Source organism: Neoarius graeffei, chromosome 8 (assembly GCF_027579695.1).
Source record: "Neoarius graeffei isolate fNeoGra1 chromosome 8, fNeoGra1.pri, whole genome shotgun sequence".
NCBI lineage: Eukaryota > Metazoa > Chordata > Actinopteri > Siluriformes > Ariidae > Neoarius > Neoarius graeffei.
This window is the reverse complement of record NC_083576.1, coordinates 47283693-47299950: the sequence shown is the minus strand read 5'-3', so window position 1 is coordinate 47299950 and position 16258 is coordinate 47283693. Positions and strand designations below refer to the sequence as shown.

At 41.4% G+C, this 16258-nt stretch overlaps 1 protein-coding gene across 1 annotated transcript in view; it reads right to left on the bottom strand.

Annotated features, from left to right (window-relative positions):
• The window catches only part of ocrl (OCRL inositol polyphosphate-5-phosphatase), a 138318-nt gene that overhangs the window by 71458 nt on the left and 50602 nt on the right, over window positions 1–16258 (bottom strand). Inside the window, exons 6-16 of the mRNA XM_060927699.1 lie at window positions 12998–13174; window positions 12641–12893; window positions 12399–12557; window positions 12213–12314; window positions 7464–7578; window positions 7200–7316; window positions 4734–4915; window positions 4035–4146; window positions 3662–3771; window positions 3370–3505; window positions 2024–2134 (exon numbers count right to left, since the gene is read on the bottom strand). Coding sequence (XP_060783682.1) covers window positions 2024–2134; window positions 3370–3505; window positions 3662–3771; window positions 4035–4146; window positions 4734–4915; window positions 7200–7316; window positions 7464–7578; window positions 12213–12314; window positions 12399–12557; window positions 12641–12893; window positions 12998–13174 — 1574 coding nt within the window. The remainder of the gene's footprint in view (window positions 1–2023; window positions 2135–3369; window positions 3506–3661; window positions 3772–4034; window positions 4147–4733; window positions 4916–7199; window positions 7317–7463; window positions 7579–12212; window positions 12315–12398; window positions 12558–12640; window positions 12894–12997; window positions 13175–16258) is intronic.

The following is a 16258-nucleotide window of genomic DNA, read 5'->3' as shown; positions in this document are numbered from 1 at the left end:
ATACACACAAAAAACAAAACGTGCACAGGTAGGGAGAGCTTGTAGCCGCAGCCGTTGTAGTAGAATTGTATATAGTAGGGTTTTCCAGAAGAAAAGGTAGAAGCAGAAGTAGAAGGCGGAAATATGGCGTTTGACCGACAAGATGGCGTCTGTCACAATCTGGATCGGCTGTGACGTCACATGCAAGATCTCTATAGACCCCTTCGCAGTAAACGTCATTCATACGTAAGCGGAAATTGCGCGCGCAGCCTGGACTCAAAAAAGACTCAGCGATGCCTAGTTGTTGTGTTGCCGGGTGTCAGAATCGTAGCAGTGATGGGGTTAAAATGTACAGAATTCCAGCAGGATCTCACCCATTCCAAAAAAATTGCCGACGTTTATGGCTACAAGCCATCAAACGTGTAGACTGGGATGAAAGCACCATCAAAAATGCGCGGGTTTGCAGCGCCCACTTCATCACAGGTAAGATCAGGCTATTTATTAAATCTTTCTTTTTTTTTACTCTTTCTAGTCTTCGTTTATTGATGTAGCAAAATACTTTGGTAGCGTTTGTCTGATTAGCTGGGTCATAGTTACACAATGTAATGAATATTGTTAGCATGTTAACTTAGCTTTGCATGCAGTTTTGTTTGCGGGAGAGGTCTCGCTTGACTCAAGCAGTCCAGATTTTGTGCCATTATTATTTGTGTATGCCGAAAATCACAATTTTAAAGCAAGGATGGAAAGGTAAAATTGTGAGCCCTCACTCTAAATGCCAACTTGCGTTGACTGCTCTAACCTAGCTCCCGCCCCGTTCAGTTTCATTTCTGCTCTCTGCCTCTCGCTTTTTACGCAGCTCTGATTTCTCTTAGCTGCACTCTTTACACTATCATTCCTTTCATGCCATTACCTCCTGCAAATTGCTGTTTAGTGTTGGTATTTGCTGTTGTAGCTAAAGCCACATTGCCATCACATCACTGGCATAATTTGATTAAAACAAAATGAATATGAATGTCCCATTGTTAATCAAGTTGTACATGCCCGCACATAACATAATCATATGCGTCTAAAGACTTGTAGGCACGAAGTTTTTCGTGGGTGTACACTGAAGTCTTGTCAATAAGGTACGAGTATATATCTGGCCATTGTATACCAGGGAACTTACTAACATCGTCCGTCCACTAATTAAATACGGATCCGGTAGGCGATGTCCACTTGTTAGAGTTAACTTATTTATGTCTCGATCTTGTAACGACAATTGTTTGGCATAATCTGACAGCTCATAATGCCGGTCTATGGGCAGCACCATTGTTTCTGGGTCCAGGCTGCGCGCGCATCCTGGCAACGGTCGGTTTGTTTACAAACATGCGAAGGGGTCTAGAGAGTAACAAAATTGACACTCCCCTCCCCCAGTAAAACTGGCTGTAACATGGAAAGTATACATCTTACATTCAAATAAATTTACAGTGTTTCTCCTAGGTAACATGGGTACATCTGGTGATTTTTTCAGAATTTTTTGAGACCTAAGTGCGCAGGCCCTGGTTGAATTGACGTGGAATGACCCTGGGGACTTTAGCGCTTCGTGACTAAAAAAAAAAAAAGTACCGTAAAATAACAACACACAGCAAGCAAAGCACTTGAAAAACACTAAGGACATCGCTGAGAGGGAGATACAAACCTTTCACCAAGTGATCACTGCAAACTCGAGCGTGCTTCGACTCGGCTCCCTTCGATTTCAGTGAGGGGTTCAAAAGCCGCCTTTCTCGACGTCTTTTTCGTTCACCCTTTTTTATTAGTCCGTGTGGAACCCTGAAGAAACTTTTATCGGTTTCACGGTTTGATCGATTCGAACAACCTAAAACAACGCAAGCGGAAGGCATTTTTCATGCGAGCAACGCAGCTTCTCCGTACAAACGCTTTATCAAATGAGCTTTGGTAGACCACCAGCTAAAGTTCGGAATAACTAATGAGGCGGATGTGACATCACGTGAAACCCGGCAATACAAGACGACGTATAATCCTGCCTTTTGCTCTCAGTACTCACCTCTCTTTGAGTCAGGGACAAAGAGGGTAGAAAGTCATTCTCCAGCCTATCCATATCACGAACTAGTTCCTCAAATATCTTCTTATAACGCTGATCATTTACCATCTTCACCTGTTACACAAACATAAAATAGAGACTCAGAAAATACAAACTAATTGTCAACAGTACCAAAATTAGTAAAATAAAAAATAAAAAAAAAATAAAAAAAAAAATAAATAAATAAATATATATATATATATATATATATATATATACATACATACACACACACACACACACACACGAGTGATTCCACGCTTATGGGTACTGAAATGGGGACATGAACTTTATTTTTAAAAATTCACCTAAAACCATTTCTTTTTTTACCATCAGGGCACAAAACATGTAATCTTTAATGAATGATATGTTAAAATATAACTTTAATTTTCTGAGATGTAATAAAAACATCAAATAAAAAAACTTTAATAAAAACATATTTATATGCCAAAGTCAGAACGTAACAGAAGTGTTGTGGACATATATATTCTCAATTTTAACAATGTAGAATTACTTTTTGAAACATAGGAAGGTGATCTCATCTCATCTCATTATCTCTAGCCGCTTTATCCTGTTCTACATGGTTGCAGGCAAGCTGGAGCCTATCCCAGCTGACTACGGGCGAAAGGCGGGGTACACCCTGGACAAGTCGCCAGGTCATCACAGGGCTGACACATAGACACAGACAACCATTCACACTCACATTCACACCTACGCTCAATTTAGAGTCACCAGTTAACCTAACCTGCATGTCTTTGGACTGTGGGATAGGAAGGTGATGTTTTAGCAAATATAATTAATAAACGTGTAGTAGAATAAACATACACATTCTTTCAATAAGATTAACATGGTATATAGTCCTTCCCATGCCTTACAGTACCTGGTATTCCTAGGCAGTCTCCCACTCAAGTACTAACCAGGCCCAACCTGTATGTGGTGCATCGGGCGGCACCGATCTCCGTTTCCATAGCCCTCGGTATATAGCTAGATTGTAATTAATTTGTAACAGACGCGAGATGGACAATCGTAACAGAAGTAATGTAACAGACATCATTTTGGAACTCATAGGCTTGACTTTGGCATATAAATATGTTTTTATTACATCTCAGAAAATTAAAGTTATCTTTTAACATATCATTCATTAAAGATTACATGTTTTGTGCCCTGATGGTAAAAAAAGAAATGGTTTTAGGTGAATTTTTAAAAATAAGTTCATGTCCCCATTTCAGTACCCATAAGCGTGGAATCACTCATATATATATATGTTATTATTATTATTTTTAAATGTTGGTGGAATGCTGAATCCTCACCCCGATGCTAAAAAGGCAGCTGACAGGTTTGTGGTCACTGGTCTGCAGCTCCATATGGCTACGGTAGCACAGCTGCTTGACATTATTACCTCTCCATAAAATACGGTCGCACCAGGCAGGAATTCGACATTTGCCACTGAATCATAAAGAATGAAGCATAACCAACCAAATAAACAAACCAGTTTAAAACAATTCACAATTGTTCTCTTATTTGCTTCACATAAACATATATGACATAAGGATTTTTTAAATTTTTTTTAAAACTACGATTAACCCAGATCTACAATAATACCTCGAGTCCCATCGGTCTGATTTTGCATCATATTTATACGTGGGGATAAAAGTGATTTCTCCCTCCATAAAGTCCGTGAAGGCACGTTTAGTCAGCCTCTGGATGTTCAGCTGTCGAAGAGAACGAAGACGGAAAACAAAAACAACTGTATTTATAAGGGCAGAGAAACTCTTCAATTTCGGCACGTCGGACAGAACACGCAAAAGGAAACAGGAACAACAACAAGGGATTCCGATGACTGGCTGTGAATTAGTGTTCCCAAAAAAAAAAGTTTGGAGAACCAAGAGGCCATATTCTTACTATACCCACAATGACTTCCTCTTTTTTTAACCGATTTGGTTAAGCACATGGAAGGTTCTATTTTCGCACGTACCTGATCGTACTCCTGGAGCTTCCGCAAATCATTTTCAGCGATGAGCCTCTTTACTTCAGCTGCGTCATTTAAAAACAACCGGTAGTTCAGATCCCCCAACCAAATCACCACGCTAAGACAAACAAATTAGCACAATCTGTTAGAAATAATACAGCCTAAACTGATTAAAGCCTCAGCAGAACGCCGTAGAGACATGAATTCACTGTTCTATGATTAAATGTCTTGATACAGTTCCTGTCTCATGTTTAATCGTGATTAAGAAGGGGTTAGAATAGTTAACCCTCTTGTTGTTTGCCAAACTCCCAAGTGCAGGACTAACAGACTTAAAAACTCCTTTGTCCCTCACGCCATCAGACTGTACAACTCCTCTCTGGGGGGGAGGAGGGGTAACAGGAGGACAGAGGACAGGAAGGAGCAGTAGCCTAGCCCGACAATGTGCAATATAATGTGCAATACCTCTTCTGTTGAACTTTTTTTTTCCTTCCTCTTCCCCATATCCTATTCTTATTTATATTTGTATATGTAAATACCTAATTTACTTATCTAGAAGTTTTTCTCTATTTCTATTCTCTCTTTATCCTGTAAAGATGCTACTGGAATTTTAATTTCCCTGAGGGAACCCGTCCAAAGGGATCAATAAAGTTCTATCTAATCTAATCTAATCTAATCTCAGTGAGGAAGTAAGAGTAATAAACTTACTCGTGTTTGACTATACTGAGAGGTGGATGCTCCATGAGGTGAAAGCTCATGCGGGCACAGATCTCCTTATAGTCCTGGTTGCGGCGCTCAAAGTCTTCGACGTGGGCTGCGAGGTGGGAGTTCACAATGCAAAAGCTGGTGTTGTAAAACACAAAGCGCACTGCCACGCCTCCTTTATTTCCCTGTGGGTGGACGCAAATGGGCCAGTCGTTACCGCAATAGTTTCCAGAAGGTGCATGAACTGAAACCAGGCATTTGCTGTGTTCACACTTATACCGGTACGGAAGTGATATAACTGTATCAATACAAAGTATACCGGTACAGTTTAGTGCATCTGTCCACACTAGCGAGAAATGTTTGCGGTTTTCTTTCACGGTAGTTGAAATGCGTGTGCGCGAAATGTTTCCGTGGTTACCGAGTAACTTCCTTCCGAGAATATGGCGGATGAAACGACGTGTGTGTGCTTTTTGTTGTCAGTGTACAGTCTGTATTTCTAGTGGTCGTTTATTCAGTCGAATCGTATAAAACGCGCGAGGCAGTTGAGAAAGAAACAAACGAATCTCCGTTCTTCACTATTTTATTCAGCGAAGACATCGATTGAGGTGTGTGACTTTGCGCATTATATTTGTATCGATACAGAGCCGCTTCATCTGTCCACACTACAGCGAAGCGCTACAGTACCGATACGAAACCCATACATTTGTGGGTTTCGTACCGATACAGTTATACCGCTACAGTACCGGTATAGACCCTTCCCACGTGACGTCACGACAAACGTGGCCGCCATTTTGGACATGAACTACCAGTAGTCTCCCACAGCCAGCAACGAGGAACGACGGCGAAGCATCGAAAGGAATATAGCCATCAAAGAAAGTTTTTACTTTCAGCAAGACTTCCATCATGCCATTATATTGTTGTGCACCTGGATGTAGTAACCATCAACACACAAGGCAAGATTTATCATTTTATCGGATCCCGACAGATGCTGACCGACGGAGAAGATGGATGGTCTCTAAAATATTGGCAAAATGATGTTTATTGACAGCAATCGTGTGTAACGGGAAGCATTTGCATATCCGAAGTGTTGTGTTTACATCAAAGATAAAATAAACCGATATGACAACGACTGCTGCTGCCAGGTTGGGGACACAAACTAGTAGAAAGGAAGTGGGCCAACAGTGCCAACACACTCCCTTTGTGGTCGATTCTGCTTTAAGGTAAGATGCATTTAATTATTCGTCTGCTGTGGGTTTGGAATCGGTAGCCTGACCGAGTCGTTCATGTTTGTGGTGCCATTCGTTTGTTGACGCGTGTTGAAATGGAAGATTGGTTGTTGACATGATTTCCAGTGATGCTTTGGTGCTGCTGTGGATCAGATGTGTTGAGTAGCCTGACTGTTTTTTTTTTCTTGCGTGTGGTATCATTGTTGACGCGAGGTTGTTTTTTGAACATGCCAATGCGGACACGATTTCCCCTGATGAGTTATGACTTCAGACGCGATGCGTGTGTGGAGGCGTGGAGTCCGCGTGATATGTGCGTAAGATAGGCTTCTCATGTGTTTGGAGATCCGCGCTCCGAGACAAGCGCAAGCACCCCCCCAAGGGGAAAAAAAGGGACCCCCCGAAAATATTGGCATAGTTCGAACACTGGGTTGGAGAAAGTGATGGCGAATAGTGAGTGCACAAACCATAGAAGGTAAACTGTACACAGCGCCAGGGCAGTGTGATGCTATGTCTACTTTTAGATTGTGTTAGCTTATCAATGAACACACTCGTCACTCGACGAGTTTCACGTCTTTACGACGGATACTTAAATGTCTCATTTCATCTCATTATCTCTAGCCGCTTTATCCTGTTCTACAGGGTCGCAGGCAAGCTGGAGCCTATCCCAGCTGACTACGGGTGAAAGGCGGGGTACACCCTGGACAAGTCGCCAGGTCATCACAGGGCTGACACATAGACACAGACAACCATTCACACTCACATTCACACCTACGCTCAATTTAGAGTCACCAGTTAACCTAACCTGCATGTCTTTGGACTGTGGGGGAAACCGGAGCACCCGGAGGAAACCCACACGGACACGGGGAGAACATGCAAACTCCGCACAGAAAGGCCCTCGCCGGCCACGGGGCTCGAACCCGGACCTTCTTGCTGTGAGGCAACAGCGCGAACCACTACACCACCGTGCCGCCATACTTAAATGTGTGTTAGGTATTATTGTTGCAGTCTAAGCAGTCATTGTAGCAGCTAGATGAGCGAGAACCGAAAGGGTCTGTGCCATAAACTGTTATTTCTTCATGTCCAAAATGGCGGTCGCGTTTACGTGAGTGAAAAGGGTCTATAGTTGCTAGTGTGGACAGGTGTTGCGGTACGAAAGTAGTTTCGTATCGGTACAAAATCCCTAGTGTGGGCAGGGTAATTATGTTCTCAAAAAGTAGAACCGCTGTACTCAAGTTTAACTCACCATTTTATTCATTAGGCCAGTTCCAACAGTCTCAGCAGCAATTTCACTGATATGGGTTTTGTGCTCCTTTTTGACAAACACCACCAGCATCATACCAACTAACCGAATAAGGCGTACCTGAGGATTAAAAATGTCCTCCAAGTTAGTGTACAGGGCTAAACACGTGGCCTTTTAAGATAAGATATACATATAAATCCTGCCCTCTCTTACAGCAGGGACAAAAAATGATTCCAAAATTGAGCTTTTATGTGGTCAGTCGCTCACCTGAATGTACTTGGCTTTGGAATGAAGACTCCGCTCCACTGCATCAACCCACAGTTGCTGTCTGGACGAATCCATGTACAATAACGCTTCTGTACTCAAATCTAACTCTTGAAACCTGTTAAGCCACAGTGGTTTTCTTTTAACGTATGAAATAAGGGTCAACCAGCCCAGACGCTGAGCTGATGGAGCACCTCTACAGTCACTGCTAACTATCGCACGGCTCATCTGAGTACTCGATTCTGATTGGTCACTTACGGCATTCAGAGGTCTGTTATTTTTTTCTTTATATATACACGCAGATTGCTGTTAAGTATAACACACCGTTGCTGTGGACCACATCGTTAGCAAAAGCAATAAAATCATTTTTAAATCAATATTTTATGCCAAATTATTGATTTCTTCAGGAAGTAGCGAGGTAACAAATGGGATAATGTACAGAGAGCCGGTCATTATTGCAGATTATTATACATACGGGACACTTTTTCCCTGGAATAAAAACATGCATTCTGTTCCCTTCTAGTGGGTTTATTGATGGCATACAATATTATCATGTCGCTTATCCTCCATGTATTACGCCACTCTCCCCAATGGAGAACGAGCATGCAATATTGTTATAATATTGCACGTTGTCAAGACAACATGGCGTCAGATTTCAGAGCTCATGCACTGACAAAACTTTGCTGCTGCGCATGTGCACAATCATTTCTTTGTCGGCCGGGAGAGAGAGAAGACGGGGTTAACTCAGTGCTCAGATTAAGCACGAAATTAATAAACTGAAAACTAAAGACGCGCTGAACACTTGAAAGGCTACCAAAACTTCATTATATATTATTCCTGCATACTTACTAGGGATATTAACCAATGACCGTTTGACCGGTGGTTGACCGAATCAACGTCAACCGGTTAATTTTTTTTTGGTTGTCGGTTAAAAAAAAAAAAAATCAGTCGTTTTGAAGCTGCCGATTTTGGAGCGGAGAACCTGGAATTCTGTGTTGTAAACGCTTGGGGCATGCCATGCGGTGTAAGGACGACAGCTGACAAATCACAAACACCCATTCAGTCATGTCCCGCCCTCCTGCCCCAGTTGAAGACAGCTGACAAATCAGAAACACCCATTCAGTCATGTCCCGCCCTCCTGCCCCAGTTGAAACATAGGAAGTATGAGAAGAAAACAGTAAATCAGAAAGCTGCGCACATTTGCGCAGCTTCCGCGCAAACGTGCGCAGCTTTCTGATTTACTGTTTTCTTCTCATACTTATACTTCCTATGTTTCATGGACTGTAACGGCATTTGCTTATTTAGTAATTTTAATACAGAATTTACTCTGATGAAATTATTCAGACACTCCAACGCCCCCCCCAAAAAAAAAATCGGATCTGCACGAGCCGTGAAAAAGGCGCGCCGTTTGCATCCCTGTTTAAACTCATAGGTTAACCGACTTTAACCGGCTAATGAGGCTCGGTGGTCGGTCAAGATTTTTTTTAGTTTTCGCCATCCCTAATACTTACAAGAGAAAACATACCAACGGACACAGAAAAACTGGAAAAGAGACACGTCGGAGATGTCAAACTTCCGCGCTAGCAAGTGACTGACAGTTTGTACACAAACATGGCTGCCAGGTTTGCTTCATTTAAAGAGACAGACACGCTGGACACTCGAAAGGCTACACTGGATATTCTTCATGCAGATTTACAAGAGAAAAACATACCAATGGACATCGAAAAACTGGAAGAGAGCGCAACAGCGGAAATACTGCCAAAGTTCTACTTGGAGGTGAGGAAAAGCGACGGAGACTTTTACAAGAGGACTTCACTCAGCAAAGCCCTTTTATTTTGAACAACTGCAATGTAACAATTAACTACTTACAAAAGTAACTGTGAACTTGAACTGTCAACCTGTATATAGCTTGTATATAAGGTGGGTTGTTGTTCAGGGTTTTTGGACTTGGACCATTTTTATTGTCAGAACTTTGACTTTGTACATTGGATTGACAGAATACTGAATTGCATTCGATCAGAATCAGCATTCAATATTGGTAAGTCACCCCCCTGTTCTTAACTTTTTGTAAAATCTATAAATTGTTCCATCGAATGTGTATGCAGGGCTCAAAATTCGTATATTTTTTCACCAGCCAGCTGGACTAGTTACCTTCCAAAGTAACTAGCCAAATAGAAAATCAACTAGCCAAAATATGTTCATGTATGAATTTTACTTCTGTCAAAAATAACACAAAAGAGAGTAGTTACCATTGTTCATGACTAATGTGCGTTTATTTCAAGAACCGGAGTATTTTGATACTGTTGTTAAATACATAAATGAGAACAACACAGAGCACCATAATATAATATCAACAAATAATCAGGATGCTCTTTGTCTAGCACGCGCTTCATGAACAGGCACAGGCGCAGTCTCTCTTGCGCTCCCTCGCACACTCCGTCATATCCACGATGCAGACATTAATGTTTCGCGTGCACGCTCTTGCTCTCTTGCTCTAGATTCCGGGAGATATTCTCCAATTTGCAGGCATCAGGGACCCGCTATCAATATGCGGGAGACTCCCGGAACTTCCGGGAGACTTGGGATGTCTGTTCTATGCATGCGCAGTAGTGAAAAAACCGACAGCCTGACCGTCCTGCCGATAAACACATCGATTAACACAGACACGGCACGCGCTTAATATGTGGCGGCTTTAGTTGACGGTGTGTCTGAATCTTTGCTTCATACACCTTTTTTATTTTCAACTAGCCACACTGTAAGAAGTGATTTTGGAGAATGGTAAATATAATCTATGCAAACCAGATAAAATTTACTCGATTATTGCAGTCAGCCAAGGAATTATAAAGTAATGGGTAAATTATACACATGCTACCTATTTGTTAACAGTAACAACCGTTACATGGAAAAAGACGTTAAAATATACCCCAAAGCCGTGAGTCCTGTGCTCCAAATTGTGCATGTGTCAGACTGTGCGTTTGAGTGAGCGGGACAGGGAACTCTCGGACTGCCATCTTCCTCTCTCCGGCTGTTAGTTAGTGAGTTATAAAACAGGTTCATTACTTGAAATGTTGTGTGAAGCTGTTGTACTGCACTTTATTTTGTGTTTTTTGATCATTTGCTGCATCATTGCTGCATATAAACAAGGCGGTTCAGTTATTTGTTGTATAAATGCACCTGAACTGCAGATTTGGTCAGTCCAGAAACATTTGAAGCTGTTAGTTAGAGAGTTATAAAACAGGTTCATTACTTGAAATGTTGTGTGAAGCTGTTGTACTGCACTTTATTCTGTTTTTTTTTTTTTTTTGATGATTTTATGGATTAAAAACATTGAGATGATGAACCATCTGAAAGTCTTTTTGGAGGGTACATCTTACCTTCTCCGAATAAGTAATGGTTGCTAAATGATATTAATTACCTTTGATTAGTAATTATCAGGTATTACCTACTAGCAAACAAGAGATAATTTTACCCAATTTCAATGAGAAAGTAGCTGTTGAATAGATACATAAATGTGAGGTAAATTTTACCCAATTTATTTAAGTATTTCATAGCTTTTTATTTCAGTTATTTTATACTCAATATATGGAATTAAATCTACCCCAAACAAGTCAATGCAAATTGTTACCTCAGATTTATTGGGTAAATTCTATAGGTTACTTTTTTCAGTGCAGCCGGGCTGGCTAGTGACAGGAATTACTCGCCAAATGACAAATTAAGTCGCCTCGGGCGACCGGACCACCGCGAATTTTGAGCCCTGGTATGTATAATAATAAATAATAATAATAATAATAATAATAATAATAATACAGTATTTTCTGGACTATAGCGCGCACCTGTATATAAGCCGCATCCGCTCTATTTAAAAAAAAAAAATTTTAAAAAAAGGTATACAAGCCGCACCGGGCTATAAGCCGCAGATATCTATGTTGAAAAATTAGATATTTACTGCATGTACAGAACGATTTTGTACTGTAAATGTACATGTATGTACCTGAACAGATTCTTTCCGAACAGTGCTTTTTAACACGGCAGCAGCTTTGCTGATTAAAACGGAACAGAACCAAGAGAAAATAACCGGTATTTATTTACCTTCATTTCTCCTGTGTTTGAAACCACAAGTCACTTTAATCATCTTCGCTGGATTTGAAAATAATTACCAGTTAGTAATTTGTCGTGCGTGTTCTATCTGCTAAAGATCTGCTAATTCTTCTTTGCATTGATTTTTCGTCTAATCTTATTTTTGATTCTACTTCCGGTTAGAGCGCCCCTAGCGGTGGAAGAAAAATCCACAGAATAGCCGCACCTTTGTATAAGCCGCATGGTTCAAAACCTAGGAAAAAAGTAGCGGCTTATAGTCCAGAAAATACGGTAATAATAATAATAGTAATAATAATAATGGCTTTTTTCGTGGTCTATCAGATATATTCCATTCAGCTACTCGTTTTCGAATCTCGTTCAGTATCATGCTAGCTGAATGGAATATATCTGATAGACCACTCAAAGCCAGCCAATATTATTTAAATAAACCCCTTCAGAGGGATTCAAGACCTTTCCACTTCATGTCGGGGTCCTGCATCACCTTGTCAGGGTTTTACTTAGTGACAATGACCAGCCTGCTGTACGTTATCCCTTACGTATTAACTGTGTAAATGGACTGAAATCAGTGGACTGTAGGTAGACAAAACCAATAGAACTTGTGGAAATCTGTGTGAGAAATACATATGTTTAAGTATAAATATTAGTGACACTGACCCCACTGCATACACATCAGGAGGCTCAGGGTCACAACACAACCAGGGTTCCAGTCTGCTATCAGGAGATTGACCATTCACATTCCATGTGCCTGCAAAAAACCTAGAAAATAAGGAGAGGGGAGGTCAAACTTGCATTCGGTGGGCCAAATTAATTTTATTTTGAAGACGGAAGACAAATATTAACCTAAAGTTCTGGATGTCCACATACTCCTTCTCCTTCTTGCCCAAACGGTATTTGAGAAGGCCCTCTCTCAGGTTTGTCTGGCCTAACATAGCCTGCCTCATGGTGTGTGTAGTTGGACTGTTACACCAAGCGCTGGATCGCTCTGTAGAGTGATTATACCTGTAGGATTAAATAAAATACTAGATCCATTGCACAGGAAGAGAGGCGCGTCTTTAAAGCAGAAGAAGCTTGCTCAGACTTACTCTTGCCTGACAGGCATGGCCATTTGCAATTGAGGAGCTCTATCTTTAGGAGGTAGGCCTGCAGCCGGGGCAACAGAGGGGGTGTAACTGCCTTTCCGAGGAGGAAGGGGAGGTGTGGGAGGAGGAGGAGGAGGGGCTTCTCTTGGGGCAACTATGCGATTTTGCATATTCTTCTTTTCCTCTACTTTTAAACGACTGAAATTATCCTCAAAACCAAAGTCTGTTGCCAGTTGACATGAAGAGTCGACAGAATCTAGTGAAAAGGCAAAAAAACAAGCAAACAGCTTTAAATATGCAGTGGGTAGATAAGCATAGCATGTGTTCAATTAATACATGAACGCAAGGCACTGTATGTACCAGTGGTTAAAGGCTTTCCTGGAGTGCTGCTGTTGGTATTGCCATGTAGCATGGCCCTCGAGGAAGAACTGCTTGCTGCTTTGGAGGCGCTTCTCTGAGGGGGGACTGGGACAGAGCCTTTCAGTGGGGCAGGAACAACAGGCTCCACCTTCTTTGGCAGTGAACCTTTTCCTTCAGCTAGAAGAAAAAACAAGACATAACACAATCAGGACAGTGTACCAGTCTTAAACGTAGGGCTGTGCAATGAATCGAATTTTGATCACAATTTCGATTTTTGTGTCAAACGATCTCAAAATTCATATAATCGAGTTGAAACGATTATTTTGCCATTTGTCGGGGACGCGCGAACGCAATACATTTCCTTCCCGCGGGCCCATGCGCAGACTTGCCAACAACACTCGCGCGGCGGAAGCAGTGTGTGCGTCTCTATGGCTCTCCACTCACGCAGCTGAAAGGAGGAGATTGTGAATTGTTTGGCGCGAGGTAGGCTCGCAAGATGACAGAAGGAGGGCAGAATCGGTTGGTCGACAAAAAGGGACGAGAAACGTCTGTAATATGGGATCACTTTGGATTCGAAGAATCCGACGTGGAACAGAAGCGCATCGTGTGTAAGATTTGCAATAAGGTAGCGTCTGCGCCTCTTGGCAACACTACAAACCTCTCCAACCACCTGAAACTGAGCCATAGACTACGTTCAGACTGCACCCTGAAACGACCCATATCCGATTTTTTTGCCCATATGCGACCTGTATCCGATTTGTTATTGACAATCTGAACGACACAGATCCGATTTTTTTCACATGCGACCCAGGCCGCTTGGATATGTGGTCCTAATTCCGATGCATATCCGATATTTTCACATGCGACTGCAGTCTGACCGGACAGGTTGCGTTCATGCGACCTACACGTCATCAACAAGAGACAAACGTCACTATTCTGCGTTGGCTAATCCCGCCTCTTTGGTGGAAAACAGCAACATTTGTACAGTTTTCAGAATTTAAATAGACTTTTATAGAATTGATCAAGCTAATGGTGGATTTGGTAGGGACCTGGATGTTAAATCATCCTGTATTATAAGATTGTTCTGGAAATTTCCAGTAATTTGACACCTTCGGTCTCATTAGTCTGCTGCCCACATTAATCAGATTATTGTGCGAGTTCCGCTGCCGCCACAAAAACCACATCGCCAGGTCTCGCCTCATCTCCATGCTTTACTTGCAAACTTGAAGAGTGCGCTTTTTTTTTGTTTACGTATTACGTAGATGTGCTTATTATGTGTCAATTTGCGCATGCGGGACACTTTTGGGTCGTTTTCCGTTCATATTGGAGATCGCATGCAAGTCCCATATAATTGGTAATGTGAACGGCCTAACAAAAAAATCGGATTTCACAACAAATCGGATATGGGTCGTTTCAGGTTGCAGTCTGAACGTAGTGATAAAGTTATCACGACAAAACAATAAAAAACAAACAAAAAGATAAAGCCGATGCCGCCACAACCAGCAAGACAATGCGGCTATCCATTTCAGCCACTCTCTACAATGCCACGAGTTCAGAGAGACACAACGCACTCACAGCATCCATCGGATATTATTTAGCCAAAGACATGCAGCCTATGTACATTTGTTTTTCTCTGTCTTATATCAAAAGAATATTTTTATTTTGCTTTATACATCGCAAACTTAAGTTTTTCTAGACTATATTTATTTTCAGTTTGAAAGAAAGGTGAACGTAAATGATCAATAACAGAGGGGTTTTTTTTGTTTTAAAGAGAAATGCTGAATAAATGCATTGTTTCAAAAAATCGTTTGAATAATCGTGATTTCAATATTGACTGAAATAATCGTGATTAGTATTTTTTTCCATAATCGAGCAGCCCTACTTAAACGTACCAGGCAAAAACATCAACTGGAATAAAAGAATTTCAAACACAAACTGGTATGGAGTAAAATCATGTGTTAAATGCCCCGGAGAGTCTGTAAAACTAAAATTCCCTTTTTTTTTTTTTTTTTAATAAGGAACAGCAAACTCACCCTCCACTTAACATCTTTTAAAAAAAAAATCTCTTTAATTTACTGCCATGATTACAGCTAGTATAAAAACAACCCACTAAAAGGGCTGTGACACATTAGTCTCTTACTGACGAGGTCCTGTTACGGTGTTCCTAGTGACCTCATTAATATCCTGCTAGTAACGGATGAATCATGACTAAAACCTAAAAGGAAACCAAAAACTTGTTGTGCAGGAACTGCATGCAGATAAGCTGATATCAAATGACAAGCAGCAGAAACCAGGTGAAACAAGATCAACTGGGAGCTACTGCACCCTTACGTATCCCCCCCACTCTCGCTTATATCAGAATGCAAGCAATCGAAGGAATAGGACCCTTATTATGAATGTTGACTTCAACAGATAATTAACCCTGAAACAAGTAAGTAAAGAGCAGTGTTCTCCCCAGGGATTTCAAATAGCGTCCTGGTAAACTGTCATTTTGAAATAGCATTTTGCTTCTTGAAATAGTGTCAAAATCCACGCTATATGTTTCACAAATACATTCAGTCAGTGAACAAGAAGTTGATGTGCAACAGACCTGAAAACGGTAAACACGGCATAGAACCCCAAGCTAAGGCTCGGTACCAAATATTAGGCAGTTACGATTTGTGGTTGTTGAGAAAAATATTATGAAAATTTTGTAAATCCATGCTATATATTTCGCAAATACATTCAATCGGTAAACAGGAAGTCGATGTGTGACAGACCTGAAAACAGTAAACACGGTATAGGACCCCAAGCTGAAGCCTAGTACCGAATATCAAGCAGTTGTGATCTGGAGTTGCTGAGAAAAATGTTACAAAAATTTCATAAGTACATGGTTGGTAAACAGGAAGTTGATGTGGGACAGACCTGAAAACGGTACACACGGTATAGAACCCCAAGCTGAAGCTTGGGACCAAATATCAAGCAGTTGTGATTTGTGGTTGTTGAGAAAAATGTTATGAAAATTTTGTAAATCCATGCTACATCTCATCTCATTATCTCTAGCCGCTTTATCCTGTCCTACAGGGTTGCAGGCAAGCTGGAGCCTATCCCAGCTGACTACGGGCGAAAGGCGGGGTACACCCTGGACAAGTCGCCAGGTCATCACAGGGCTGACACATAGACACAGACAACCATTCACACTCACATTCACACCTACGCTCAATTTAGAGTCACCAGTTAACCTAACCTGCATGTCTTTGGACTGTGGGGGAAACCGGAGCA